The sequence below is a fragment of the Arabidopsis lyrata genome (assembly GCF_000004255.2).
Source record: "Arabidopsis lyrata subsp. lyrata unplaced genomic scaffold ARALYscaffold_1, whole genome shotgun sequence".
NCBI classification, from domain to species: Eukaryota; Viridiplantae; Streptophyta; class Magnoliopsida; order Brassicales; family Brassicaceae; genus Arabidopsis; species Arabidopsis lyrata.
In genome coordinates this window covers 6,677,134-6,703,775 of record NW_003302555.1, presented here as the reverse complement: position 1 = coordinate 6,703,775, position 26,642 = coordinate 6,677,134, and the positions used below count along the sequence as shown (strand labels likewise).

The 26,642-nt window shown below is 38.5% G+C and overlaps 9 protein-coding genes across 14 annotated transcripts; 5 read left to right on the top strand and 4 right to left on the bottom strand.

The window, feature by feature from the left end:
- Positions 1-5,884: 5,884 nt before the first annotated feature.
- On the top strand, positions 5,885-8,342 carry LOC9326192 (protein RAE1). 2 transcript variants are annotated; one of them, XM_021015175.1, is made up of 12 exons: positions 5,885-6,008; positions 6,118-6,185; positions 6,418-6,504; positions 6,620-6,697; positions 6,784-6,977; positions 7,065-7,206; positions 7,292-7,372; positions 7,483-7,611; positions 7,689-7,766; positions 7,854-7,925; positions 8,048-8,128; positions 8,216-8,342. In XM_021015175.1, the coding sequence occupies exons 2-12, from the start codon at positions 6,126-6,128 to the stop codon at positions 8,282-8,284; spliced, it is 1,071 nt and encodes a 356-aa protein (XP_020870834.1). In that variant the 5' UTR covers positions 5,885-6,008; positions 6,118-6,125; the 3' UTR covers positions 8,285-8,342. The 2 variants fall into 2 exon arrangements, with proteins under 2 accessions (XP_020870834.1, XP_020870835.1); XM_021015176.1 differs by having other exon boundaries at positions 5,885-6,185.
- Positions 8,343-8,368: 26 nt separating this feature from the next.
- On the bottom strand, positions 8,369-9,734 carry LOC9326191 (ribonuclease 3-like protein 1). Of its 2 annotated transcripts, none has more exons than XM_021015177.1 (4): positions 9,555-9,734; positions 9,203-9,383; positions 8,833-8,941; positions 8,369-8,739 (listed from the first exon to the last, which is right to left on the bottom strand). In XM_021015177.1, the coding sequence occupies exons 1-4, from the start codon at positions 9,606-9,608 to the stop codon at positions 8,511-8,513; spliced, it is 573 nt and encodes a 190-aa protein (XP_020870836.1). In that variant the 5' UTR covers positions 9,609-9,734; the 3' UTR covers positions 8,369-8,510. The 2 variants fall into 2 exon arrangements, with proteins under 2 accessions (XP_020870836.1, XP_002890129.1); XM_002890083.2 differs by having other exon boundaries at positions 8,833-8,944; positions 9,555-9,733.
- A 734-nt stretch (positions 9,735-10,468) lies between these two features.
- LOC9326190 lies at positions 10,469-12,028 on the bottom strand. The gene has a single exon (XM_021013015.1). The coding sequence runs from the start codon at positions 11,318-11,320 to the stop codon at positions 10,922-10,924; it is 399 nt and encodes a 132-aa protein (XP_020868674.1). The 5' UTR covers positions 11,321-12,028; the 3' UTR covers positions 10,469-10,921.
- A 369-nt stretch (positions 12,029-12,397) lies between these two features.
- On the bottom strand, positions 12,398-14,339 carry LOC9326189 (loricrin). The gene has a single exon (XM_002890081.2). It carries the CDS (start codon positions 14,196-14,198, stop codon positions 12,843-12,845), a length of 1,356 nt encoding a protein of 451 aa, XP_002890127.1. The 5' UTR covers positions 14,199-14,339; the 3' UTR covers positions 12,398-12,842.
- LOC110225110 (proline-rich extensin-like protein EPR1) lies at positions 14,287-15,243 on the top strand (the record flags this gene model as incomplete). The annotated part of the gene is made up of 1 exon (XM_021013924.1): positions 14,287-15,243. A coding segment is annotated over one exon (501 nt), but the record flags the coding sequence as incomplete, so codon positions are not given.
- Positions 15,097-16,372, top strand: LOC9326188 (chlorophyll a-b binding protein CP24, chloroplastic). Its single transcript, XM_021013013.1, has 2 exons — positions 15,097-15,494; positions 15,704-16,372. The coding sequence occupies exons 1-2, from the start codon at positions 15,268-15,270 to the stop codon at positions 16,251-16,253; spliced, it is 777 nt and encodes a 258-aa protein (XP_020868672.1). The 5' UTR covers positions 15,097-15,267; the 3' UTR covers positions 16,254-16,372.
- A 53-nt stretch (positions 16,373-16,425) lies between these two features.
- Positions 16,426-18,670, bottom strand: LOC9328947. The gene is made up of 5 exons (XM_002890079.2): positions 17,638-18,670; positions 17,381-17,463; positions 17,109-17,220; positions 16,947-16,999; positions 16,426-16,847 (listed from the first exon to the last, which is right to left on the bottom strand). Exons 1-5 carry the CDS (start codon positions 18,548-18,550, stop codon positions 16,704-16,706), a joined length of 1,305 nt encoding a protein of 434 aa, XP_002890125.1. The 5' UTR covers positions 18,551-18,670; the 3' UTR covers positions 16,426-16,703.
- A 403-nt stretch (positions 18,671-19,073) lies between these two features.
- Positions 19,074-22,270, top strand: LOC9328946. The gene is made up of 5 exons (XM_021013014.1): positions 19,074-19,843; positions 21,373-21,426; positions 21,508-21,570; positions 21,648-21,716; positions 21,812-22,270. Exons 1-5 carry the CDS (start codon positions 19,499-19,501, stop codon positions 21,911-21,913), a joined length of 633 nt encoding a protein of 210 aa, XP_020868673.1. The 5' UTR covers positions 19,074-19,498; the 3' UTR covers positions 21,914-22,270.
- Positions 22,271-24,343: 2,073 nt separating this feature from the next.
- On the top strand, positions 24,344-26,094 carry LOC9328945 (mediator of RNA polymerase II transcription subunit 15a). 4 transcript variants are annotated; one of them, XM_021010637.1, is made up of 7 exons: positions 24,344-24,479; positions 24,637-24,716; positions 24,843-24,954; positions 25,081-25,171; positions 25,293-25,428; positions 25,553-25,664; positions 25,867-26,094. In XM_021010637.1, the coding sequence occupies exons 2-7, from the start codon at positions 24,652-24,654 to the stop codon at positions 25,909-25,911; spliced, it is 561 nt and encodes a 186-aa protein (XP_020866296.1). In that variant the 5' UTR covers positions 24,344-24,479; positions 24,637-24,651; the 3' UTR covers positions 25,912-26,094. The 4 variants fall into 4 exon arrangements, with proteins under 4 accessions (XP_020866296.1, XP_020866295.1, XP_020866294.1 ...); XM_021010636.1 differs by having other exon boundaries at positions 24,349-24,483; positions 25,051-25,171; XM_021010635.1 differs by having other exon boundaries at positions 24,351-24,479; positions 25,051-25,171.
- Positions 26,095-26,642: the final 548 nt, after the last annotated feature.

Below are 26,642 nucleotides of genomic sequence, written 5' to 3'. Positions count from 1 at the left end.
TGATTTTATGACATATTCATGCTTTTAGATTGTATGTCACTGGAGTTTTTCGTAGTTAGAAACAAATAATTGAAAAATATAATCTCTTACCATATCTCTTACCTATCAAGTAAGTCATCTTGCTCTTTGAAGTAGTTATGTACGTAAAATTTCAATGGTATAGAAACAGGCATCTCCTTTGTATATATCGTGTCATATTTATCGTCCCTATTGTAGTATCTTTGTCTCTACCTTCGCCATTGGTCACTGCGTAACCCTTCAGTTGATCTCTTGTTTATAAAACCCATATAAAAAGTTGTAAGAGAAATATCATTTTCTTAACTGTATCGTATATGTATTTGTAGTATATTGATCTGAGATTGCAAAGATGTATGCCTATCAAGAAGCTCTTAGCAAAGTAAACACTGAAGATAGGTACTAAAAATGAGAGGGTTACAGAGAGCAAGTATCTATCCATTAGAAACCACTATGTGCAACTGAGAATAATTCATATATGTACATACATACACATGTATACAACGTATTGAAGCTTTTAAATTTAAATATCGAATGCTACAAAACTGGAAAATTGCTTGTGAAGAAAGCAATATGAACATGGCCACATATATAACAAATAACCGATTATGCTTGTCGTAGATCATTCTCTTTCAAACCAAAAGTTTTACCTAAACAACATATCAAGTGACTCACAAGAGATACATAAGAGCCATATCCTAAAAATATCCGGCAAAGCAAAAACGCTCCAGGTTCGAGAAGGAAGTCATTGGAAAATTTGAGTATATACCAAACTGGAGAGTAATTCGGCTACAAAGAGAGATGTGTTGGCTTTGAAGAAAAAGCTATGTGATGCTCTACCTTTTATTTATGAATTTTATGCTATGAATATATGTTTTTGTTAGGGTTCAACTTCAGTCTCCGGATTAGAGACTTATATTCATCCGACAAACAATTCGATGTCACAATCAACGCTACAAAATTGGTGGGTTCTCTCTATTAACAAACAAAAAAAAATTCTGGGGTATATATATTTTTTTTGTTTTGTTAGATCCATACGACGAAGAACATGACGAAGAACACCAAAAATTCTCATCAATCCGGTACGTTTGATCTTATTTTTATTAGTTTAACAATTACGGTTATGTCCGAATCTGAAATAACCATGGTTCCAGACTCCTTCACACCATGGCCACATATCACCGGAGTGGAGACGATTTCAAATTCGGAGCTTCTCTTCGCATATAAAATCATACATATGGTCTCTTTGTTTCGGGTTCCCTCTACAATAATTAGTACATATTTCAAACTGAGCTACAAAAGAGCACATTGGATTTTGGTAAACATCAAGATTGCTTCCTACCTTCCAAGAAACATGATAGACTAATTCACATCCAAGACCAAACATTAGCCACATAAAGCCTGAATCAAATTAAACGATCTTAGGATGCTCTTCATAATCCGTAAGTTAAAGAGACTTGCATTAATATTGCAAATTAGACTCTAGAGGTCCACAATGGTTAATCAGAGTGTATCAAAGACGACGAATAAAGCATGAATTAGAATATCAGCAGAGGAAGCACACAAATATTCAATAAACGTAATCAATCACTGAGAATAGCATGGACCCAACTTTTGAAAGATTCATAAAAAAGGAAGATTTTTCCTATGCAACAATATTCAAACAATGAGAAGATCAATGATTGATGACTAACCATACAACCGAAGCAAAGCCATAAACAGAAACGAAAGTACTAAAGAGCCACAACAGCAGTGATACGACATTTGTTTCCTCGCACTGGAAACAATGACGTGCTTCCATAAATCCAATCTAGTTTTTATGGAAAACAAACCTGCATTCATAATAAACACTACTATTAATTATTATTTTTTATGCAAGAATTAAATGGCAGTATAAAAAATTCAATGGTTAGTGCCGAAAAAAAAGCAAGGATTAGTTATGATATCAAATCAAAATTAAATATCAAGCAAGGTATTTACATAAAATTAAGGCAGTGGAGGATCTAAGAATTTTTTATATGACAATATCTACAACTAAACAAAGAAAATTTATATATTTTTAAAACAGAATCATTATTTGTTTTTTGGTAAGATTAAAACCGAATCATTATCATATTAGTAAAATTATTATTTATTTATTATTATCCACGTTAATTTAAAAGTTTAAGAGAATATCTGCTTTTTTCTCATAAAAGGATGGAATAATAACATAACTCTTTTAGATTTATAACTATATTTGACATTATCATATTAAATCTATTAAGATAAATATATTTCTTTTTGAAAAATATAAATAAAATGATAATATAATTATTATGGATTTACAATTATATTATTATCCATGTCAAAATTTTAAAACATTTTACTTTTTTCTCACATAGGAAGATAGAACAATAACGTAACAGTTTAAGATTTACAACATAAAAATAATATTAGAATTGGAACGCCAAATCATAATCAACACAATTAACACAACTCTAATGGAAAATTAGAGTTATCTTGTGATTAAAATACTAAACAAACAAAACTAACTGAAACAAAACAAAAGTCTTCCTTTCAAAATCATTAACGTGACGGATTGCTGACTGATTAAGTTGAAGTTTTAGGCATTTAAAGATCTAGAAAGATGATTAAGGTTAAACATTTTTATTTATTTTAAACAACGTTTGAATGTTGACAAAAAAAGAAGAAGAAAGTGTTGGGACCATCGGGAGAGACAACGTTGAGCAGCTGCGAAAGAAGCCAACGTTGTCTATTATGTTCCTCACAGTGTTTGATTTGACTTTTGACGACATTACACTCCTGTCCACTTGTTGTCTCGAAAGTTCATGCAATGGAAAATTATTAAACAAAACAATTTACTTTTATGTATAAATCCTAGGGAAGAACCGATCAAGCTAAGATCAATGGTTGTGGTTTTAGTACCGTATACTTCTCAAATATACTCGTTGAATAACGGAAATCCGCAAGACGGGGAGGAGACGAAGTCAACCTAGCTGGCAAAGGAGCTAACCCAGCTCCTTTGGTCTTATTTATGGTTATATGTATTTAGCAAAATATGGTATACAAACCGAACCAATCAACAACAAAATCTGGTTTTAAATTGTTGTATATTTCTCAAAAGTCAAAACCCATAATAACCAATGGAACAGAAGAAGCTAATGCAGAGCATACTTACGCTTGGAGTAAAGAGTGATGCAAGCTTCCATTGGCACACCCGAAAACGCATCAGAGCATGGAAAGAAACCTAAAAACCAATAAATTAAACAATAATTAAATCTTAGTGCATGGAAAACGAATCCTATACATACCAAAGTCCGAATCTCAGTGCCTTAGAATGACCTCGATACCAAAAACTTTAAGTTACTACTTCCATATATGTAATATTTTAGTTTGGGGAGAGAGATTGGCAACGAAAAGTAATTCCTGAATTTAACAGCCAAGTTTGTTATCCCTAATCTAAAGAGAAGAATACTTAAATTGTATTAACGACAAAAATTAGCCTCCTCTGAAGATTCATCCCTGTAATAAGTCATCTTTCTGACTTTGTGGCAACTGTGTTATCAAAAGTTGAGTGTTTCTTCTAAGAAAAGTCATATTTGAAAATAATAAGAACATGTACCTCAACAAAATCGGGAGGTACCTCATCTTTTTACAACAAAAAGAAACATACCAAACCATCGATGATTACCTTCTCAAAAGTTGAAACCAAACTTTTTGATTATAAAAATTGATTAGTGGTGAAAATAGTGAAACCATAAATACAAAAAAAAAAATCAAATTTGTACATATAAACTATGATCACCTGTTTATTCATTGAATTAGGTCCAAATTTTCCATACACCAGTTCACATCGTCCCCTCCATACATCCACCCTACAATAAAAAGAAAAATTAAAATTAGGTAGAAGCAAAAAAAAGTTTGAAAAAAAAGAACAAAAATACAAGGGTTAGTTATGATCTAAAATTGAATACCATGAGCAAGGTATTTATATTGAATAGGAGGCGATGCATGATTTAGAGTTTCTAAATTTTTCGACGATAAATACAAAAAAAGAAAAGAAAATTTACATATTTTCATAAGCAAATCACTATCATAATAATAAATATTTGTAAAACTGCCATTTATTCATTGTTATCCATGTTTATTTAAAATAATATTTACTTTTTTCGGTAAAAATATGGAATAATAACAACTATTTTAGATTTACTACTATATCTGATACTATCTTATAAAATATATTAAAATTTAAGGGAAAATTCCTTTATGTTTCAAAAATAAGGCGGAACAATAATATAATTTTTGATTTACAATAGATAGACATGCATGGTATCCATATGCGTCATGTCACGCTGATCCATATTTTTTTCCAAAACTCGATCTAATTGCTATTATGTGCAAAAATCACCGCCGTTCTCGTTCATGTTCACGTTAGCACTCCATACCTTAATTCACATGTAAACCTCTCTGCCTATCTCTGACTTCAGCTCTCTCATCTTCGAGTCTCCCCAAGAAAGTTTTGACACCACACCAACATTTCATTCGTCAAAATTAAATCGAGTTTGCACAAGGTTACAACCGATTAATAGGTGGTCTTCTACCTTCTATTTACGATTTTATGCTATGAATATATGTTTTTGTCAGGGTTCAAGTCAATCTCCGGATTAGAGACTTATAATCATCCGACGAACAATACGATGGCTTGATAACCGTTTCTAAATTGGTGGGTTCTCTTTCATTGATCTACATATTATTTTTTTTGTTCGTTTTTTTTTCCAAATATTTAGATTGAAACGACGACGAACACGACGATCATACCAAAAATTTCATCTATTCCGGTACGTTTGATCTTTATTTTAATTAGTTTAACAATTAATAGCCGTTTACGATTAATTTCGGATATCTAAATATTATTAATTTGAGTAAGGTTAGAATAGTATTCTTTTATGTTTATATTAATGCTCCGATTAATAATTTTCGGATATTTGACATTATCATCTTAAATATATCAATATTATAATAAATATTTTCCTTTTCCGATTTTTTTTTTTTGGTATAATTCCTTTTCCGATAAATTATGAAACATATCTGTTTACACAAAAGGTAAAAAAAAAAAAAAAAAAAAAAAAGGTTATGACGATAGGAAGTTAATGTATTTATAGGAGGTTAAATATGTGTTTCTAGGGTTTATGATTTAACATATAGTCGGTGTAGTTGTATATTTTATTCGGCCCATATTGGTTTAACGGATTACACAATGTGGCCTTTTATTTAAACGAAAATCATTTAATATAATTAGATTAAAAACGGAAAAAAAACAAGAGCTCAACAAGAGCCGTGAGTCTGACACGTCAGCAAAAACACTTCTTATATGTAAATTTTGTTGCGAATATGTAAACATTATCGTATAAAAGTAAAAATGCTATAATTTAATAAAGTAACTAATTAATATTCGAATTTAATAAAGGGTATTTAAGTAATCACATAAAAGCAAGGGCTCAACAAGAGCTGTGAGGCCGACACATCAGCAAAAACACTTCTCAAATATTATTATATATAGATATAAAATGTACCTCCTAAATCCATGATTACAGAAAATTATAAAGGAGTTAATGTAATGATTACAATTAATCTTGGGTCTAGTAAGGTATATTGGGCCTTAACTTATTGGCCTCAATAAGTAAAGGCCTGACGAAAAACTTAAATGTATACATCCTAAATCCATGATTACCGTAATTATAAAGCTAATTTTGGGTTTAGTAAGGTATTTTGGGCCTCAAACAACAAAAAGGCCTGACGAAACAAAAACAAAAAACAAAAATTGAACGTTTTCGTCGTCGTCGTATATAAAGCATTCTTCACTCGTCGACAAAAAAAAAAAAAAAGGATAGTCCCAACTTTTCTCGCGAACTTCTTCTATTTCCCTCCTTTTTCTGTCACCGGAACTGTTGAAGCATCTCGGATTCAATAATCACCAACGTCTCTCGTCTACGGTTTCTTACTCTTCACCGATTGATAAACTTTCTTTCTTTCTCTGTCTTCTTCGATCATTATTGATTCTTGTGTTCTTGATTTGAACTTTATCACCACAATCTGCTCCAGTTTTTACAATGTCTACTTCCGGTGATCAAGCCACCGCGAACAACACTAACCCTAACAACTCCTACGAGGTACGTAATCTTTCTTTTATGAGTTTTTTTGTTGGAATCTTTACCCATTTATTTGAGATCATTACCGATTATGAATCTTTTTCATCTCGTTGGGGATGTTCACGCTAGACTTAATCTTGATTGAATCTTTCCGTTAGTTAAAGGGATTGCCATTTTTAGGGGTTAGGTTTGAGTGATTCCGATGATTGATCCGGGAAACCTCAATTTCACTATGAATTTCATTTACTTGCAGATTACTCCACCAGCCACCGACTCTATCTCAAGCTTAAGTTTTAGTCCAAGAGCCGATATACTTGTAGCAACTTCATGGGATTGTCAGGTTCTCTCTCTTCATTCTTCTTTACCCTCTGCTTTAGGAATCTAACTTGTTCGGTGTAATACACAAATTCGTAATGCACTCAAATCTTGGCTCTGTTGTGACACTCCGATTGCAGGTGAGATGTTGGGAAATAACCCGTAGTGACGGCTCTATAGCCAGTGAACCAAAAGTATCAATGTCGCATGATAATCCGGTAATATGCTACTGGTTTCTGAGTCTATGTGTCCTCCTGCTTTCTTTTTGCTCAAATGCTAATGAAATCTTTTTCTTGTGGTTCAGGTTTTGTGTTCTGCTTGGAAAGATGATGGAACCACAGTCTTTACAGGAGGATGTGATAAGCAGGCAAAGATGTGGCCATTATTGTCTGCTGCTCAACCATTCACTGTTGCTATGCACGATGCACCTATTTGCGAGATAGCTTGGATCCCTGGAATGAATCTCCTTGTCACTGGAAGCTGGGATAAAACTTTGAAGTAAGAATGATTTCTAGATATTGGAGCATATTATGAAATATCTCAAATAATAGCATGTTATGTAGCATATTGGTTACATTGTTGTAGATATTGGGACGCAAGACAGGCAACTCCAGCTCATACCCAACAGCTTCCAGACAAATGTTATGCATTGACAGTGAAAGAATCTCTGATGGTCGTTGGGACTGGGGATAGAAATTTACTAGTTTTCGACTTGAAAAAACCTCAGGTGTGATTTTCTTTCCATTACAAGCCTGTATACACCTTCACATTTGACCTGATATCTTAGTTAAATGTCTCTTCTTATACTGTAGATGGAGTTCAAGAGAATTGAATCGTCACTGAAGGACCAGACAAGGTGTCTTGCTGCATTTCCTGATCAGAAAGGGTTTTTGGTAATGTACTCTTGTCATTTTGCTCCATCTCTGATGCATTAACATTTCAATTCTTCCTACTCATTCCGAGCAAGTGAATTATGTAGTTAAGATAACATTGTTTGGTATAGGTTGGTTCAATTGGGGGAAGTGTTGGTGTTCATCACATTGATGATGCACAAGTGAGCAAAAACTACACTTTCAAATGCCACAGAGTAGGCAATACTATTTGCTCTGTAAATTCTCTGAATTTTCACCCGGTAAGCCTTATGATTCAAAAATCACAAGTTGTAGATTGATGTGCAACGACCTTAATCATCCTTGTTGTGCATTTCAGATACATGGCACGTTTATCAGCACTGGCTCTGATGGTACATTCAGTTTCTGGGATAAAGATAGTAAAACAAGACTTAAGGTGTTTTCAGAAGCATCTTTGTTGCATAATGTGCTTTTCTTCAGTTTGTTCTATATAATTTATATCTAACAGACGAAAATATCTTAGGCCATGTCAAGGTGCGATCAGCCGATTACTTACAGTACGTTCAATCACGACGGGGCATTATTTGCGTATGCGGTAATGCATCTATTCCTTAGCTTTGTGACAATGCAAACACCAGAGAAGCACTACAATTATGCTACAGAAACCCCTTTTGAGTTTGTAGATAATGTGAGTCACGCTTGCTTCAATAATAATAGGTTGGTTATGATTGGAGCAAAGGTGCAGAAAATCACAAGCCAGATACTGCCAAGACCAGTATATACTTGCACCTGCCAGAGGTACGTCTCTCATTGCCACACATTGAACTGTATTAGAAGATTGCCGCAATTTCGCGACTAAACAGGTCAAAGTTTTGTTGGTGTCAGGAAGCCGATGTGAAGCCCAAGTCAACATACAAAGTCGGCAGATTTACTGTGAAAAAGGAGCAGATTTGAACCATTTTGAGTAAATATTGGATATATTTTGCCAATATCATGTATTTTGGATCCACTCATTGAGTGACTGTTACAGTGAGAAACCAAAGAGAGTAATGATAACCATACTCACAACTAACAACTAACAACTGATGTTTAAAGATACACATCAACATAGTCTCATCTGTTACACGAGAGAGTTTATGCTAATTCGGGTTCATTAACAGATTCTAACTGGCAAAGATCATTACACGGGTTCACCTGTTCCCATCATCTTCGATATCGGTTTGATCTGCCCTTTATGACCAGAAGCTTTCTCTGTTTGAAGGGTATGACCCACATTCTTAAGATACCAAAGCGCTGCTTCTGCTGCTTGCTCAGCTGCGATCTTCTTCTTGTGCTGCGGATCCCCAAAACACTCCAAAACCGTTATCCGAGAATCCTCCTTCATTTCAACCGTAGCTTTGACTGTAAATCTGAATAAAACAAAAGAAAAACATGATGCTCACACTAAAAGATTTTTAAGCTGAAAAAATGTAAAAAAGAGTGCAGAAATGATATGCTCTTACAATATCATATGGCAAGGACCCTCAGCGATACATTCATACACTGGTGCTTTCCAATGCCTCACACTACAGAACTTATACAACTGTGATTTGGCTGACGATCTTTGAGTCTCTTCTAAACAAAACACAACAAAATGTTCAATAAATGAAAACTAAACCCAAAAACCTGAGTGTGATAATTGACAAGGTTTAAGGTTTTGGTTTGTTTAGGAACGCAACAGCTCTTTCAAGGAAGCAAACACAACACTCACATTCATATTCCATAACCATAGAATTCATCTTTAGAACCCTAAAACCCAATAACATTAACAAATCCTTAGCTAATTACAAACTGAGAACACCAAAAAGTAAAGAGTGTGAAGAAAAACAGTACCTTCAGTTGTGGGCTCAGTTGTTTGAGGCCCCAAAGTTGCTTCTGGTTCGGAAACAAGAGTGTTCTCATGTGTGATGTTTGATTCCATCTGCGTGACAATGTCTTCTTCAACAGCATCATTCAGCTTCCTTAACTTAAACCCACTTTCGCATCTCTGTAGCATCATCCTCTTTTCGCATCTCTGTAGCAAAAAAATTAGAAGTAAATAACTCATCCATATTAACTAAAGTTATTCAAATTTCCCACACTGGGTTTATGCTATTTCGAACAAAAAAAACAGGAGAAGATGATTTAGAAGATTTAAGCGCTAAAGGAAAGACGAATATTTCTATATATATTCCGCATATCTTACCACAGAGGAGGAAGAGGTGGGATTTGGTGAAGACTCTAGAGGAGGAAGATACATCGTTGAATTGAAATTTCAAGTATTTTTTTTCTTTTGCTTTATTGGACGTTTAGCTTCAGCTACCCTCTTCCGATTCCTTTACGCTTCCAGAGGAGTAGTTCAGGTTTCCTCTTTTCAGAAATGTATGTGGTTGTACTGTATCTTATTTTTAATCTTTTGTTGTACTGTATCTTATTTGGGTCTAAAATGGACCTTTGTTTCATTTGGTATAATATAAGGCCCACATTCTCGGCCTGTTTCCTTCCACGTCGATTACATGTTTTCTTTTTTCTTTTTTTGCAGTTCAGAGGTGGAAGTTGATTAGTACATTCGTAACTAAAATTATGTGACAAAATAGTTTCGATTAAAGTCAAGTAGTCAACGTCTCGAAGGAAAATAGAGGTTTGCGGAGAATGAAGATAAGCATGAAGTGAAGGCGCACATTGCATTCAATTACAACGGTGGCACATCATTCTAAGCAAAGGCTTTCAATGCACCTCCAAAATTTATCCTTACTAATTTTGAGAAAAATGTACAAAATAAATCGCAACATTTCTGTGATTTTGTAGGATTTACTATTAAAAACAAAGATGTTGATCTCTTTCAATTAGAAAGGCAATATTGATCATTGGTAAAACAAAAAAAAGATTACTGTGGAAATACAACAAATAAAGAAAGTATATGTATTTTAGACTATGCCGCAAACCTACTACAGCTTATGTATGATTCAGATTCTACTTGTGTATTTTTTTTGGTGTGAACTGTAAAACAAAGGTCGTGTGACGTAAATGAGTTCATTTTTAGACACCACTTTTTAACTTTTGTGATCTGCCACAGTGCCACTTTGCCAATAAATTGTGTACGTAATCAGGATAATCCTCATCCTTCTCTCGGCATTTATGATTCCTACATTTTCCCGTAAGATGCATTATTCATGTACTAGTATTATTTTATATGAAATGAGCAAAGAAAAAATATTTTAAATGGTCTTTAAACTTATAGTATATATAACTGTTTTGCAACGTATATATGAGTTTTCTATCAAAGAAGAAGACAACGTAACCAAAGCAAACACAAAGAGATGATCAAAGCAAAACAACTACTCGTAGTTGGATTTTTGTTGTCTCTACTCCTTTTAGTCGTTAACAGAACAGAGTCCATCTCAGATAACGAAAATAACGCTAACGCAAACGTTAACGTAGAAGCTGTAACCGTAAAGGAGCAAAAGCAATCAAACAGAGGGAGACGAAGTGGTAGCGGTCAGAATCGTGGACGGAGAAGCTGCGATCCTCTCTATCAATACTTATTCGAAACCTGTGGCCATTGGCCTTTTCCTACAACACCTTCACCGGAAAACCCTTTTCTCCCTTTCCAACCACCGCGTCCACCACCACGTCCGAGACCGCGTCCAAGGCCGTCCCCACGTCTACCACCACCCTTGGTTCCATCCCCACCACCACCACTGCGCCCGAGACCGTGTCCAAGGCCGTCCCCACCTCGACCGCCGCTTGTGCCGTCTCCACCACCTTTGGTTCCATCACCACCACCGCCTCCTCCTTCACCGCTTGTTCCTTCACCTCCTCCTCCCTCTCCGCCACCATTTTTCTTCTTCCCTTCACCGCCACCGCCAGTGATAGTGTTTCCTCCCCCTTTGGTGCCGTCTCCTCCGCCGCCACTACCAGGTGGTGATCAGACGACACAACCTCCGCCGTTATGGTTACCACCTCCACCATTTCAAGAAGAAACGCCGCCGATGTTCTCTCTTCCACCACCGGAGGATGAGTTTCCACCTATGCCACCAATAACTTGGCTGCCTCCTCCGGATGTTCCCGCCTCGTCGGTAGAGACCTTTGATCAGTTTCCTCCACTGTTAATGGAATCCCCTCCGCTCAAACACTAATCATTTTCTGATTCTCTTTTTTTTTTTTTTCTATCTAGCCGGTGTACGATTACTAAATTACGTAGACGTAACGTAACAATTTTGTTTGTTTCTTTGTAATCAACGTAGCAATTTTCTATTTTCCTTAATAAATTCGCATTAAGTAAGGATCACGCATCTACACTACACTAATGAATACGTGTTTATTTTGGTGTAGGGGAAAAAATGTAATTTAAGTATTTAACCCTTGCAGTATAATATAGCGGGCCGAGCTAGTGACAGTTTAGAAGATTTGGGCCCAAAAACTATCGAGGACTAAGTGTTTATAAGGGTAAAACGGTAATTCAGAGTGTGGGTCAGCTATGTTAAATGTGGTAACAACGAAGAGCAGCTGAAGCAACGGCGTGGAATAAGATAACAAGTCTCGAAGTGAAGACTCGATTTCAATTCAATGCGTCTTCTTCGAACAGAGCATTACATAGAAGAATTGACACCACGTCACGCTTCTTCGCATTTATTTACTTATTCTACTCTCTTCTTTACCTTTTGTTCGTTCATCATATCCATACCATATTTATCTCCTCAGTCAATTCTTTTAGATGTTGTGACGTCTTGCACCAACTCGGTTATGATCCAACCGGGCCTATAGACCATGATTTCTGTGATCAATCCAACCAACTATAAAATCTAGAATGGCTATTGTATATGTTGACCCAACTTTTTATCTAAACCGGAATCGAATTTTAAGAGACATGGACTATGCTGTTACATGTAATATGTTTTATTAGATTGTTACAGCATAAACAAAATAGTTCTGTCTATATTCACTTCAATATCCTTTGAGCAGAGAGGCTGTGTGCTGGCTAACACTTACCTCAAAGCTCTAAATTCCGAGTCAGTTTTAGTTATTGCCTCTTTACATTGGATTGTGTAACCAAATAAATATTCTCCTTTATTACTACAATATTATTCATTGAATCCTTACAAAACTAAGGTCTTTGGTAGAGACAAAACATAGGAATTGCCAAAAATCAAACATAAGTCGACCATCAATGATTCGACTATAAATATATACACATGCGTAGTAGAGTTCCTGCATGCCTTACAAAAAAAAGGATGAAGAAAATTGTACTAAGATGTGTCATTACACTGCTTTTGATCAGTGTTTCAATAACAGAAGCAATAGAGAATCCACACAACAGTCACAGACACAGAGACGAAGAAAAGAAAGGTTTAGATAGAAGAAATAGAAGAGTCAAAAGCAGAAGAAGAAGCCGAAGTAGAAACGGAGAAGCTTTCTCAACAAGATGTGACGTGTTTTTCAGGTGCATTTTCGGCACTTGCGGTCAATGGAATTTCCCGATTGTCCCTTGTCCTCAAAACCCTTTCTTACCTCCTCCGGTGATCTTACCACCACCTCTTCCCCTTCCGCCGCCACCGTCACTCCCTGTTGTCACACCCTGCTCACCACCACCGCCTCCAATCATAGTCAACGGTTCACCACCACCACCGTGTATTACTTGTGTACAAGCATCACCGCCACCGCCAATTCCCATTCCTTGCCCACCTCCCCCATCGCCACCACCACCGCCTCCGCAACCTTGCATTACTTGTGTCACTGCCCCGGCACCGCCTCCTCCGCAGCCTTGCATTACTTGTGTCCCAGCTCCGGCCCCGCCTCCTCCGCAGCCTTGCATTACTTGTGCCACAGCCCCGGCACCACCTCCTCCGCAGCCTTGCATAACTTGCGTCCCAGCACCAGCTTCACCGCCTCCCGTTACGCCATTTGTCCCTACGCCGATTTTTATACTCCCTCCATGGCCACCTTTACTTCCCGTTCTACCACCACCATCACCATCCGTGACGCCTTCTCCTGTTCCAGTCCTACCCCTTCCTCCCCCTTCTGCGCCGCTTCCGCCACCATTATCTTCCTCCCTTCCCTCACCACCCCTTCCTTTAGTTTTATCGCCACCACCGCCACTACCTGGTGGCTCGGTTTCACAGCCACCGTTTACAATGACACCGCCTCCTCTTTTAGGCGGAGGCGCTCCCGGAACCACCGATTCACCTCCTCCCCCTCTTTTAAGTGGCGGAGCTCCAGGACTAATTGATTCCCCTCCTCCTCCTCTATTAGGCGGTGGCACTCCGGGAATCACCGGCTCATCTCCTCCTCCTCTTTTAGGTGGTGGCGCTCCGGGATTTACCGGTTCACCTCCTCCCCCTCTTTTAGGAGGCGGAGCTCCGGGAATCACACGTTCACCTCCTCCTCCTCTTCTAGGCGGTGGCGCTCCGGGAGTAACCGGTTCACCTCCTCCTCCTCTATTGGGTGTCGGAGCTCCGGGAATCACCAGTTCTCCTCCTCCTCTTTTAGGTGGCGGAGCTCCGGGAACTGCTGGCACATCTCCTCCGCCGCTAGTCGCAGACGTCCCGCCCATGCCACCAATAGCATGGTTTTCGCCGCCTGATATACCTACTGGATCACCACCGCCATCTCCAGTTTTCCTCCTTCCTCCGCCTTTAGACCTGTCTACTTTAACGCCGCCAGCTGCACAATTTCCAACGCCGGTTATAACCACCGGATCTCCTCCACCGGTAGACAATCTCCCACCCGATATAGGCAACGGACAACCGCTGAATCCAACGCCGCCTGACCAATCTACGCCGGAGCTTCCACCACCTGATGTAACCATCGAACCACCTATTGACCAGTCAACACCTTCGCCACCAGTCATTCCCGTGACTTTGCCTCCACCCGTTCAAGATTTCCCGCCAATTTTACCTCCACCGGTTCAAGACCTCCCTTCAATTTTACCTCCACCGGCTGAAGAATTCCCGCCGAATTTGCCTCCACCGGATCAAGAATTCCCGCCAATTTTACCTCCACCGGCTGAAGAGTTCCCGCCGATTTTGCCTCCACCAGTTCAAGACCTTCCTTCGATTTTACCTCCACCGGTTCAAGAAGTCCCACCGATTTTTCCTCCACCGGTTCAAGAACTCCCGCCGATTCTACCGCCACCGGTTGAAGAGATCCCGCCGGTTTTCACATTATCACCAACCGTACAAGATCCACCAACAGTTCCAGTATTCTCGACACCACCAGCCCTCGGAGATTTCCCACCCCAAACTCCCGTCTTTACCACGCCGCCAGAGGTCACGAATCCATGGCAACCGCCGGTGACGTCATTCGCACCACCAATAGAGTCCATCCCAACAATACCGGATAATCCAATTCCGGTTACACCAAACCCGGACATGGGTTCAAATCAACCGCTGGTTCAGCTTCCTCCGCCCACTTGGGATTCACCACCATTTAATCGTTAATTCTCTATATATTTTTAAATTTTCGTTTTTTTTTTTCTCAGTAAATCATGTACTAATGTGTAATCTAAACGTAATAAGCTCACAATGCAGCCGCTTTTTACAAATTCATTGCTGTCATTTGCATTTCAATTAAAAAAGCAAAAAAAAGAATTAAGTTTCCACGTGTCATTTTATTTTCCCCTCATAAATTAGATTTAGATAAGAAAAATATTTAAAAATGTAAATACTGAGTTGGCAGGAAGAAGACAGTAGTGAGTGTGGGTGATGTGGATACGGTGAAGTAGTTTCTGAGTCCTAATTGGTCAGAAATCTATCCACGACAGCCTCTGAGATTTCGTCTATAGATTTTCATTATCTCACATTGTCCCTCTAAATCTCCTCCCTTTGATTCTTTCTGCTCCGAAAACAGAGAGAACAACCAAACAATCATTTCTCCACATCTTGAGAGAAAAAAAACAGAGGAAGTATATTAGAGATCTCATGGCGATGGCGGTCTCCGGAGCTGTCCTCAGTGGGCTTGGTTCTTCGTTCCTCACCGGAGGCAAGAGAAGTTCCACCGCATTGGGAAACGGCGTTGGCACTGGAGCTCAGAGAGTTGGCCGGAAAACTCTGATTGTCGTTGCTGCGGCTGCTCAGCCTAAGAAATCTTGGATCCCTGCCGTTAAAGGTGGTGGCAACTTTCTTGACCCTGAATGGCTCGATGGCTCGTAAGTTCTCTTAAATCTATCAGTTACTAGCATGAACAATGCTGAATTCTCATTCAAATCTCTTATGTACTAGCATGAACAATAGATTATGATAGTTCTGAAGGTCGTGAATACTCATTTGGTTCTTATCTGTAAAATGAATCTCAAAAGAGTATGAAAAGCCCGAATTATTACCCAGTTATTGAGTCAAATGTGTGTAATATTCGCAGGCTACCGGGAGATTACGGGTTCGACCCATTGGGTTTGGGCAAAGACCCGGCTTTTCTGAAATGGTACAGAGAGGCTGAGCTGATTCATGGCCGATGGGCAATGGCAGCGGTTCTTGGGATCTTTGTTGGCCAGGCCTGGAGCGGTGTGCCGTGGTTCGAAGCTGGAGCCCAGCCAGAAGCGATCGCTCCCTTCTCCTTTGGGTCGCTTCTTGGAACCCAATTGCTTCTCATGGGTTGGGTGGAGAGCAAACGATGGGTCGATTTCTTCAACCCGGATTCTCAATCGGTTGAGTGGGCGACGCCGTGGTCGAGGACCGCCGAGAATTTCGCCAACTATACCGGCGATCAGGGATATCCCGGTGGGAGATTCTTTGATCCGTTGGGTCTCGCCGGCAAAAATCGTGACGGTGTTTATGAGCCGGACGTAGAGAAGCTGGAGAGGCTGAAATTGGCAGAGATTAAGCACTCGAGGCTCGCAATGCTTGCCATGTTGATCTTTTACTTTGAGGCCGGGCAGGGGAAAACGCCTCTCGGTGCTCTTGGCTTGTGAGAAAATGGCATGATGTTTTTGATTCTGTAGATACAATTTCTCTTTCAAAAACCTAATGTTTCTCTTCTTCAATGTGACATTTGGGAAAAGATCATCAAATCATTGCTTAAATTGGGACTAAGTGATGAGCTAAATTAGCTAGCGAAAAATGTAAAATGAATTCATATGAGGCTTTTTCGTAAATAACTTTATTATCGCAACTCAAACGTGAAAGAGAATACTAAACATCAATGAAAGAGATCCACAACTTCATTCTTTGCCACAAATGCATGATTGAAGAGCTCCAGGTGAAACATTGGAGTAAGAGGACAAAATAGAATAGAGTGACTTTCTTCCCTAGAGAGTAAAATGCCTAACAGGGTTTGAACAGCTAAGTCTCACTCACAACAGTGCGTTGGTTAAACCAAAAGGGTGCAGAGATACCATCATGGGGTCTCTAGCGCATAAAGCTTAGAGCTTGTATTCCGGGTTGTCACGAAGGCTGAGTTTTGACAGGACAAGGCAGTAAGAATCCCAGTCAGTTCGTCTTAGATATTTCAACAGTTTCTTCCGTTTCTGCACCATTCCTAAAAGTCCCTTCCGGGAATGCTTGTCCTACGGTTATAAAGCCACAAACAGGTATGACATAAGATGTCCAAAAGAAACTGGGACGGATAGCTTCACAAAAATTTCGAAAACAATTTGAAGTTTTACCTTTTTGTGTAAACTTGAGGATAAATGCTTGATCTTAGTAGTGAGTTGTGCCACTGCAAGTAGAGACCAGAGACATCAGAAGACAATCTGACTCAGAACGTGTAAGCCTTTTAATGGCTAAAGCCAACATTGATCAGACCACTGGCCTTATGTAGAATTTACCTTGCACACGTGCAGAACCACAATCTGATTCTGACATCTTGAACTCTTCCCTGACTTTCGTGAGCTCAATTTTCATCTTCTCCGCAGAGGACATGTTATCTGGGTGGAAATACTTTGTTGACGCAGTCAAATAAAACAGATCAATACCCACAGTTTCTTTTAAGTGTCACAAAAGATCAATACAGCATTGTAGAAACTATCATAAACCTTTTGCTTCCGACTAATAAGACTGAAAAGCTACTAGCTTTAAGGTCTAAGAGCGTAAAACTTACAGTGTCAACTAGATCCTCTTTAGGAGGAAGAAGCTTGTATTCAGGGATACCACCCAAATGGCCCATAATGGCGCTATTCTGCTCTGCAAGCAAAGAAACCTCGTTATATGACATAAACATCATTTAGACAGCAAAACATGAGTACAGACAACAAAAATCAAACCAAGATCTCAACACCTCGAGTCCTAAGCAAAACTAACCAATTAAGTATCGCATAGATTAGACAGAGAGGGAGTCATGAGAGGCTCAGAACGTACGGGAAAAAGCTTCATTTTTTTTGTCATTGTCATTCTTAATTGATGAAATAACATTCCTGAGTGTCGCAAAATTCTTAGTCCGATATTGTGCCTCTTTCTCTTCCACTTGCCTTAGCTTAACCAACCTCTGATTCAACTCCTGCAATGAGAACCATCCTTCTTCTTTCTCTCCTTCTGGCCTAAGCATCCTTAGCTTCTCACCTAATTCTTCTTCGTTATAAAACGTTAAGAACTCCGTCATCATCTCCTCTGTTTCACCTTCCCTTACCTCCCTCTCGTCCATTTTTGTTTCGAACAGGGATATGGGCAATGCTTCTCCTGCAGTAGTGCTCTTGAAACTTCCTAAAAACCCTCCTTTCTTCCCCATGTTGCTTGAAGTGTTAGTCTGCGTCCTCAAATTCTTTAAAGTTTCACTTACGGTGCTCGAATTGAAACCATGAGCTTTCCAATTTCTAGGATCCGATGAGTTTGTTGCAGTGCTCTGCTTATAGAGGCCCTCTAAGGAAATCTGTGGCGGAGACTGTACGCCACCTGAATCCCTCGGAGGTGGAACGGTGGATCTCCGCTGAAACTTGGCGAGGTTGTTCCCCAAATCATGTGAAGACACACGTGACTGGTTTTGGGCGAAACTAGTCGATCCGCGACTCTGAGATTGGGTATCGGATCTGGTAAATTGTTTCCTTCCTTGCTCCTGCTGGTTCTGTAATTTCTGTTTCAGAGTGGTATTGATGTCGAATGACGGAGAAGAGTATGAGGAGTCCGACGGAGGCGGAGAAGATGGTGACTGAGAGGGATTTTCAACCGGTGTGTTCAAGACTTTGGGAGATGATTCCGATGAGGAATTGGAGAAAAATCGAATCAAAGATGGGTTTGATGGTAACCGTTGGTGGCGTCTGGCGAGATGAAGCGCCATGATTTTGCTGCTCCTAAGGATTTAGGGCTTTGTGTTAGAGTGTGTGTAAGTGATGACGATAACAGATTACAGTAAAAGCGGTTTAAGTGAATTGAAATGTTGACTCTTCCGGTTCATTGTAGACCACAATTGCTCAGGCAAATTTTATTAATAACCGGATATAATCCTCAAACACGTTTACTGTTTACGGATCAAGGTCGTGTCTACTTTGCAACATAGACATGTGAAAAGGCCCAATTGATCTTTTTCTATTTTCGACCCATGAAGTCACCAACAAAGCCCTTAGGGTGTTTCTAATTCACCGACCATTTAATAGGAACTAAATTGGATAATTTGTTTCAAATTGGAGTATTATGGACAGTAAATATGAATGGCCATTAAGTTATATAATTTCAATCCTAACCAAAAAAAAAAAAGAACGAGTTCAATACATACTTAAAAAAAAATACATATTTGAACTATCCTAAATTATAAATTTTATCATACCTAACCTAAGCAATATGGTATCTATCTACAATCATGAAATATGAAAATGTGTTTCAAGTAAGAATGATCTCACACGTCCACAAAACTATCCCGAAACTGCATATAAATAGAGTAATGGATGTAACTGAACCGGCACGCAAGCCATAAAGATCTCACTAACCGCGCGTGTATTCTAGTCGTCAACCCTAGTACCTTTGCACAAAGTACAAATGCTATATGCCACGTATGTATTCCTATGGGTCCCACTCTCACCAAGAAAGAAAATTAAAGACAGATTTACAAATAATTTTTCAATCTAATAACTGTATGTGTGTGAAAACGTTATATATAAAAAAAAAAAATCCACCCATTAATGTGCCACGGGAGATTTTTTCTTCTTCTCCACTTTTCGCCACCATTTCTTCTCCTTCTCTCTCTTTCTCTCTATCTATCTAAATTCGGTGGAAGGTCCAACCTTAGACTATGACCGGCGGAGACTGGATTCACGAGGCTATGTGTGATGATTCATTGGTGGCGGAGGCTCTGATCTGTCTCCTCCATGCTGAACCGTCACCTCCTGAGACGAAGAGTGGCGGCGCGTCGGATCTCAAGCTGAAGTGGAGCGTGCGTCAGCGGAGGACCAAAGCGGCACCGTTAAGGAAGAAGGGAGATCATGATACGCGTGCTAGTCCCACGACGCCTCTTTCCTGGAGCGGCGCAACCTCTTTTAGCGGCGGTGGAGGCGGAGGTAGCGGTGCTGCTGTTGCCGTTGATGGATTTGAGGAGTCAAGCGGCGCCGTGAAACTGTTTGAGGCCGTTAGATCTAAGGTTCGTTCGATCATTTACCTTTGGTTTCTATGTTCATCAGTTTTTGAAAACTCTGCGTTACTCTGTTTTGTGTGTTTGACAAATATACCCCTCGGGATGCGGCGTTTTGACGGCTACTAGCCACCGTGTTATAACGAAGCCTAGTCGTACTTTTTTCCTGATATCCATCCACTTCACGTAATCTCTCAGTCTTCCTTGTTTTCCGCAACTACTTCCAATTTCGCCCCTCTATGCCTATTTGTTTCTCTCTAGGCCACTTTCGTCATTTCAGTTCGGGATCGGCTTCTTCGCCGGTCACGCATTCTTGGCCTTTCTATCTATATTCCGACTTACCGTTGACCGATACATCACTCTGATACGCTGACCTTGACATGTCACGTTCTTTTTCTTCATAGATAAAACTCAAAATGACAAAATCTATCTATCTTCTTTTGCTTTTTCCGATTTCTGCAATCTAGTGCCCTCACATCGAGATGATGGTGATTGGTGACCAAGTTTCACGTCACGATGCTTGGCTCCTGAAACTGTTCGCTGAATTCAAGCAAGATAAATTATACCGAGTCATCACCAATTCAATGACGAGATTACCCCTGTGTCACAGAGTGTGTTAGGGGTAGTTGAGTCAATAAGAGAAGTTATGGCTGGCGTTATTTATTATAGCTTATAACGAGGGTTGCCTCTTTTATGGGTCGAGAGGCGTTTTCGTGGCGGATTAGGTTTGGGGGGTTTGGTGCGTCTGTGGTGTAATCAGATGCGGCGTGGAACATAATAAGTCTCATTGGTAATAATGGGCTGACGTGGAAATACAAAGTCAATAACTCTCCACGCGACAGTTTGACTGCAATCCAAAGCATCTCTTGGGTCAAAATCACTAACTCCTTTTTATATTGGTTTAGCTTTTTTTTCTCTATGGTTTAAGCTGAATTATCTTACCAAGTAGAACCCACCAAAGTCACCCAGTTTTGTGATTAAAAGAACGTGACAACTGATAAGGACAAGTGGTTATGTGGATAATTCGTGACAACAAAAGTGTGGGGTCGTGGCCATGGGGAGACACGCGTATAAGTCTTGCAAGTCACGCTCCATTCACGTGATTCTATTCTTTCGAATTTAGTATGTCTCGAGCTAGGGAAAAAGATGCACTTCTTGTTCATATTGCTTTTCTTGGGTCTAAGTAGTTGACCAAGAAAGAAGATTCTTTTTTAAATGTTCTTTGGTGATTAACTTGTCTATGATTTGGTATTTTTATTTCGGTCTTTAAACATGTAAGGATGTCTTGTTATTGATCGAACACTTCATGCTTATGATCTTGTAGATTTCGCAAGAGACTCTTCTTTTCATCGTCCCATTTTGTCTCTATTGCTGCCACTCACCCTAGTTGACAACTTAAAATTATGGAATCACATTTTAAGATTATGGTCTATACGATATTACGTATATGTCTCGTTTATTTGAGGTCGACTTGATCTGACCTTGTTATATAAGTTGTGAGAAGCCACATTCTAATATTTTTGGTGGGTTTGACGCAGATATCTCAAACAAGTGTAACAACAAGCCCTTTCAAGAGATCAAGAAAGAAAAAGGTAAATCAGATTCTGGTAGAATTACAAGTACATTATATGATATTATGTCTTAATTTAATCACTGTACGTGGCTGTCCACAGACACTTGCTCAACTTAAGGAGGAGGAGAGTTTGCTCTTAAAGGAAAGGAAAAGCTTGAAAAATGTAAAATATTCTTTCCCAGCTTGTTCCAATATCAAGTCCCCCAAATCTTTAATATATTACTTGTTTGCGTCAATCAGGAACTCGCAACTATGCAGGATCTGCTCGAGCAACAAAGAGCAAGAAACGAGTCTTTAAAGAAAATCCAGGTTAAATTCATTTTCCGATTATAGTAGAAGATGCATGATCACTCTTTTGAGTAGAAAGAAAAGATAAATCTTTAACAGATCATATCGCTGTGCAGGCTGAATCACAAAAGAATGATGATTCCTCCTTCTTGCTCCCTGACCTTAACATACCTCTGGATAACAACCCGAGCCCTGAAAGTCTCTATGGAACCAGCTGATATACAACTTGGACACAACTTTCAAAACATCAATATTCTTTTGTCAGTGACACGTTCTATAGACTATGCGTAACTGTAACTATATGATATGGATAAGAATATATAGATAGATAATCGTCGTCTCCTTCCCTTGGCTTTGCAGAAGGATACAAAGATTCTAATGAAAGAGGAGACGAGTTAAATGTTTAATGAGTTTTTGGTGTTTTTCTTTTAGATATCAATTCTTAGGTTGTAGCAAGTTTTTTGCTCTTGCCTTCCTTTTGTTGCTTCTCTCTCTTATTTCCACTCTTGTTATGTTTTTCATAAGATGAGATGTAATTAATAATAATTACTAGTACTAAATATCTTCTTCTTTGATTTTTTTTTTCTTAATCACATTGACTTTCCATATTTTGGTAATAATGTGTACTCATTTTCACCATTAGTTATATAAGCATGTTAATGTTTGGGCTCAGTGGGCCGAATAAGTTAACCAACCTCTATGGTTTACTCGGATATTAATTTTGATGGTATAAAGTCAAAGTTATGATTCAGTCCCCGATTGTCATATTTGTCACGCTCTTTGTCACTTTCCGCCATTCCTGAAGGCCGAATCTCGCCAATAGCCTCTGCATTTGAGGTGCAAATTTTGAATTTCGTTCTTTTCTTATTTACGCTTTGAGTTTAGATGCGAAAGTAGCAATGTCACTCCAAAGAAATGTTTTTTTTTTTTTTTTGTTTTTTTTTTTTCATTAGGAGAATTAATGGATTAAGTGTTTTTGACCGATAAATGAAGGAAACTGGTACCTCATCGTTCTAACTTTCCAACTCAATAGTTTTGTTTTCTTGTGCTTCCATTAATTTGATCGAGAGCTTTTCACGATGCATGGCCCTAGACATGTTATAGACATTTAGGGTATTCACATTGATCTGTTTAAATGAAGTTATAAAGAAAGTCTACTATATATACGTAACGAGGCCTCCTCTTCAAAGCGGCAAACCCACAATGGACATATGTGACTGGAGAACTCAGTTGACACCTGATTCACGTCAGAAAATCGTTAAGAAGATGTAAGTTTCTTTTTGGACTCTGCAAAGATATTATTCCATTTCCACACATTCTAGCTAGTCTAATGTTACATATTGGCCCCAGTCTAGAAAACAAACTTTTTGATCAACAACAACAAAAACAAACTTGTTGTAATACACTATAACAACAAAAACAAACTTGTCGCTCTGAAATTCCTCTAAATACACTGAAAACGCCGGCTATTCTGTTGGAGAAGACACCATCTTCACAAGGTCTGAACAGTCTGTAAAGGACGCTATCTCTTGATTATCTGCACCAATCATACACTTCATCGCCCAGAGAAGGGCCTCGACTTCGGCATGTAGTGGAGATAGACTTCTACGGAGGTTCGCAGCTCCCATGGTTGGCGGCTCTCCATTTGACGATGTACAGAACCAGCCTGTACCGGAGAACTTATCACTTTTTTTCCATGATCCATCCACAAAACAACGGTATCCCGAATACTCCGCCTCAAGTGAAATATCCCTCACTCGATCTTGATTTACCAAGTCCACATAACCATGATTTTCATTATGGATCTCAATTTGAGCTGATTGCCACAATTGTACCTTTTTTCCGCTAATCGTAGTACTTCTGCTGGGTCTGTATCTATGCTTTCAAAGATCTTTTCGTTCCTTGCTTTCCAAATATACCAAATAATCTATGTGAAGGCTGATGAATCAAATTCCGTAGGTATTCTCCAAAATAAGTGATCTAAATTAGTAAAATTAGATTCCGTGGGGAAAATCCCCATAGCCGTAGGAATCTGTGAAATGTCCAATTCTGTCGTGCCGGGTGACACTGAAAGAGTGTATGATTGATTGTTTCCTCTGATGCGCCACATCTGGCACATCCCATATCACAATCAATTCCTCTTTTCCGCAAATTTTCCGTAAATAGTACACATCCCGTTAAGATTTGCCATATGAAATGGCGTATCTTAGGTGGACACTACACTTACCAAGAATATGCTTTTAACGGGTTGATGTTAGGGCCAAAAAAGTTTAAATTGGTCTCCGACTTCTCCATCCGTGTAGAATGATATCCCGATTTGACTGTATATTTTCCGGATTTTGTAAAATGCCAACCCAAAGAATCTTTTTTTGTTGGCGCATCCACAGGTATGACGCTTATTAGAGCGACATCTTCTGGATTAAAGATCGCTTTTAAGAGGTCAATATTCCAAAAATTCGACCGACTATCTATAAAGTCTTTAACTTTTAAAGATGGATCAGCAACTGAACAATTATTTTTAATTTCCTAATGATAAGTAGTCAAATGCATTTCTTTTCATTTTTTTGGTAATGTAAGATACGAAGGGACGTTAAAAAAAAAAAACAGTAAATAGAGAGGAGACTCTTTTGTTTAATTATATGGGCCTAATGGGCCGCGCCACCTTTTTATTGATAACCATTTTAATTCACCCCTGTGACTCCGATCGTCGCCACCTTGACCCCTGAAACCCAAAGTCTTGTCGATAGTCTCTGTTTCGCCGATCAGTGTACAAAACTTTTGTTGGTCGGTATAAATTTCCAACTCAATAGTTTTTTTTATTCTGTGTCTGAATTTTTTACTCGGATCAAAACCTTCCGCTTTCAATAATCGTTGTGTTATAAGATAAATATGGTCTGTTTTCACATATTTGATCTGTTTTTTTAACTTGAGTTATATACAGAACAGAGAACCCATCATGGACACAGGTGACTGGAGAACTCAATTTCCATCTGATTCACGCTCGAGAGTTGTCAATAAAATGTGAGTTTATTAAAAAAGTTAATCAGATTTTCTCGCAATCGCGGTGTTTAATGTTACATTAAATTCGCCTTTGATCAATAAGGTTTTTACTTTTACTTTGTTGATTTGACTTGACCGCTTGTGTAGAATGGAAACTCTGATAAAGCAACTTCCATTTATTGGACCAGAGGGAATTAACGAGCTCAGGAAAATTGCTGTCAGATTTGAGGACAAAATATTCAGCAATGCTATCAATCAGGTGATTCAGTGACTCCACAATTTGGAAATGAACTGAGTTTTGGTACTCATAAAGCTCATTTTTTGGATATCCATGTCCTTTTGTTTCGATCTTTAGGCTGAGTACCTTCGTCAAATATCCCTGAAGATGCTGAGTATGGAGACTAAATCACAAAATGCAGCTGGTTCTTCCTCATCTGTCTTTGCCGCTGATGACAACAGCCCTCCGTTGGTTCCAGGTAAATAAAAGGCTTTTTATTTCTCCGACATTTAAGTCCTTCATGTACTATAGGTCTATAGCAGAAGCTTGTTGTTTTGGTGTCCTTAATCTTAATGTTTTCTTTTCATGTGACACATAAGATGATTTTTTTGGGTGTATTCTTATGGACATTGACCATTCAGAGCCTTCTCTTCCGAACAATGAACCTGATGTGAATTCAAGTGACTGGAGAACTCAACAGCCACCGGATTCACGCCAGAAGAATATCTACGCGTTGTAAGTTCATTACACACTCGCTAGTCATTTCTGTTGGAATGAATAGAGGGTTATAACGTTTTCTCACATTGCCTTGACCTATAAATATTTTAAATGTATCACTAATTACTTGTCATTTGTGCAGATTGGAAACACTAAAGAAAAATGTTCCATACTCTGGGAAAGAAGGAATTGACGAGCTCATGAGAATTGCTGTCAGCTTCGAGGAGTTGATTTTCAACACTGCTATAAGCCAGGTTTCAGTTTCATCCTCATTTTGATTCTTTAGTGTGGTCAAGTAGATAGATTTCAAAGGCATTGGTAAAGAAACATCTGACAGTTGGTGCCTATGAACCTTCTTATTGTATGAACCTCATTACATTTTGACTGAATTCCATGTGAACTCTTTCTTGATATCATTCCCTTTATATGTATATTCTGTTTTATTTGGAGTTTCAGGAGGATTACCTTGGCAAAATATCCATAAAGATGCGGACTATGTAAGAGGGCAACTAAGTCATTAAGTGGCGTTCTAAGCGATCAATTGCGTTTGAAACTTTCAGGGCAATTCCATATTTGTATAAAGAACTCACCTTGAAAACCTTTTAAACCTGCAATGTTTAATGTATATATAATTAATCATGGCAAAGGTATCCATTGATTTGATTTATGAAACACCATTTCTCATTTCTCCAGAATCATCAAGGAAAAAAAGACATTTAAAAAATTACTTAATTATATTTTATTCTACTGAAAGTTTTCAGCAGTTGATACGCACTACTGTGGCTGGAAATTGGAGAAACTCTCTCAAACATTGGGGGATATAGATATTTGCAGTAGCAAATAGAATAGATATCACCTATTCCAAGTTTCCAACTATGGTTTTGTTATGAATATCCAGACGAAAATGAAAGTGATCTTTTTTTATTAGAAAACATCAACATATTAGAGACACTAAAGACTCCTCTTTTGACTTTGAACATGTACACTTGACAAGTTAGGTTAGTTTTTTTTTTTTTTTTTTTTTTTTTTTTTTTTGTCAAACAAAATAGGTTAGTTTAGTTATCTTTTTAGTTAGTGATACTGAAATTTACATATGTTTAGATTGAAATTTGTAAAAAACAACTGTTGTTTATTGATGATTATTCGAAAATCCTCTATATAAAAAGGAAATGTTTTACACAATCCTTTAATGTGACATCATATACATATACATATATAGGGGTGTCAAAATG

Coding starts and splice junctions, on each gene's coding strand:
- LOC9328946 (XM_021013014.1), top strand. CDS start 19,499: ATGACCGGCGGAGACTGGATTCACGAGGCTATGTGTGATGATTCATTG. Junction 21,571..21,647: donor AAAGGAAAAGCTTGAAAAAT/GTAAAATATTCT, acceptor TGCGTCAATCAG/GAACTCGCAACTATGCAGGA. Junction 21,717..21,811: donor AGTCTTTAAAGAAAATCCAG/GTTAAATTCATT, acceptor ATCGCTGTGCAG/GCTGAATCACAAAAGAATGA.
- LOC9326188 (XM_021013013.1), top strand. CDS start 15,268: ATGGCGATGGCGGTCTCCGGAGCTGTCCTCAGTGGGCTTGGTTCTTCG. Junction 15,495..15,703: donor CCTGAATGGCTCGATGGCTC/GTAAGTTCTCTT, acceptor TAATATTCGCAG/GCTACCGGGAGATTACGGGT.
- LOC9328947 (XM_002890079.2), bottom strand. CDS start 18,550: ATGGCGCTTCATCTCGCCAGACGCCACCAACGGTTACCATCAAACCCA. Junction 17,221..17,380: donor AAGAGGATCTAGTTGACACT/GTAAGTTTTACG, acceptor GCGTCAACAAAG/TATTTCCACCCAGATAACAT. Junction 17,000..17,108: donor TGGTTCTGCACGTGTGCAAG/GTAAATTCTACA, acceptor CTCTACTTGCAG/TGGCACAACTCACTACTAAG.
- LOC9326192 (XM_021015175.1), top strand. CDS start 6,126: ATGTCTACTTCCGGTGATCAAGCCACCGCGAACAACACTAACCCTAAC. Junction 6,698..6,783: donor CAATGTCGCATGATAATCCG/GTAATATGCTAC, acceptor CTTGTGGTTCAG/GTTTTGTGTTCTGCTTGGAA. Junction 7,373..7,482: donor CTGATCAGAAAGGGTTTTTG/GTAATGTACTCT, acceptor TGTTTGGTATAG/GTTGGTTCAATTGGGGGAAG.
- LOC9328945 (XM_021010636.1), top strand. CDS start 24,652: ATGGACACAGGTGACTGGAGAACTCAATTTCCATCTGATTCACGCTCG. Junction 24,955..25,050: donor TCAGCAATGCTATCAATCAG/GTGATTCAGTGA, acceptor TTCGATCTTTAG/GCTGAGTACCTTCGTCAAAT. Junction 25,665..25,866: donor TCAACACTGCTATAAGCCAG/GTTTCAGTTTCA, acceptor TTGGAGTTTCAG/GAGGATTACCTTGGCAAAAT.
- LOC9326191 (XM_002890083.2), bottom strand. CDS start 9,608: ATGTATCTTCCTCCTCTAGAGTCTTCACCAAATCCCACCTCTTCCTCC. Junction 9,384..9,554: donor CCACCTCTTCCTCCTCTGTG/GTAAGATATGCG, acceptor TTTTTGCTACAG/AGATGCGAAAAGAGGATGAT. Junction 8,945..9,202: donor AACTGAGCCCACAACTGAAG/GTACTGTTTTTC, acceptor TGTTTTGTTTAG/AAGAGACTCAAAGATCGTCA.
- LOC9326190 (XM_021013015.1), bottom strand. CDS start 11,320: ATGGTGGAGGTGGTAACCATAACGGCGGAGGTTGTGTCGTCTGATCAC.
- LOC9326189 (XM_002890081.2), bottom strand. CDS start 14,198: ATGACTGGTGGCGAAGGTGTTGACTGGTCAATAGGTGGTTCGATGGTT.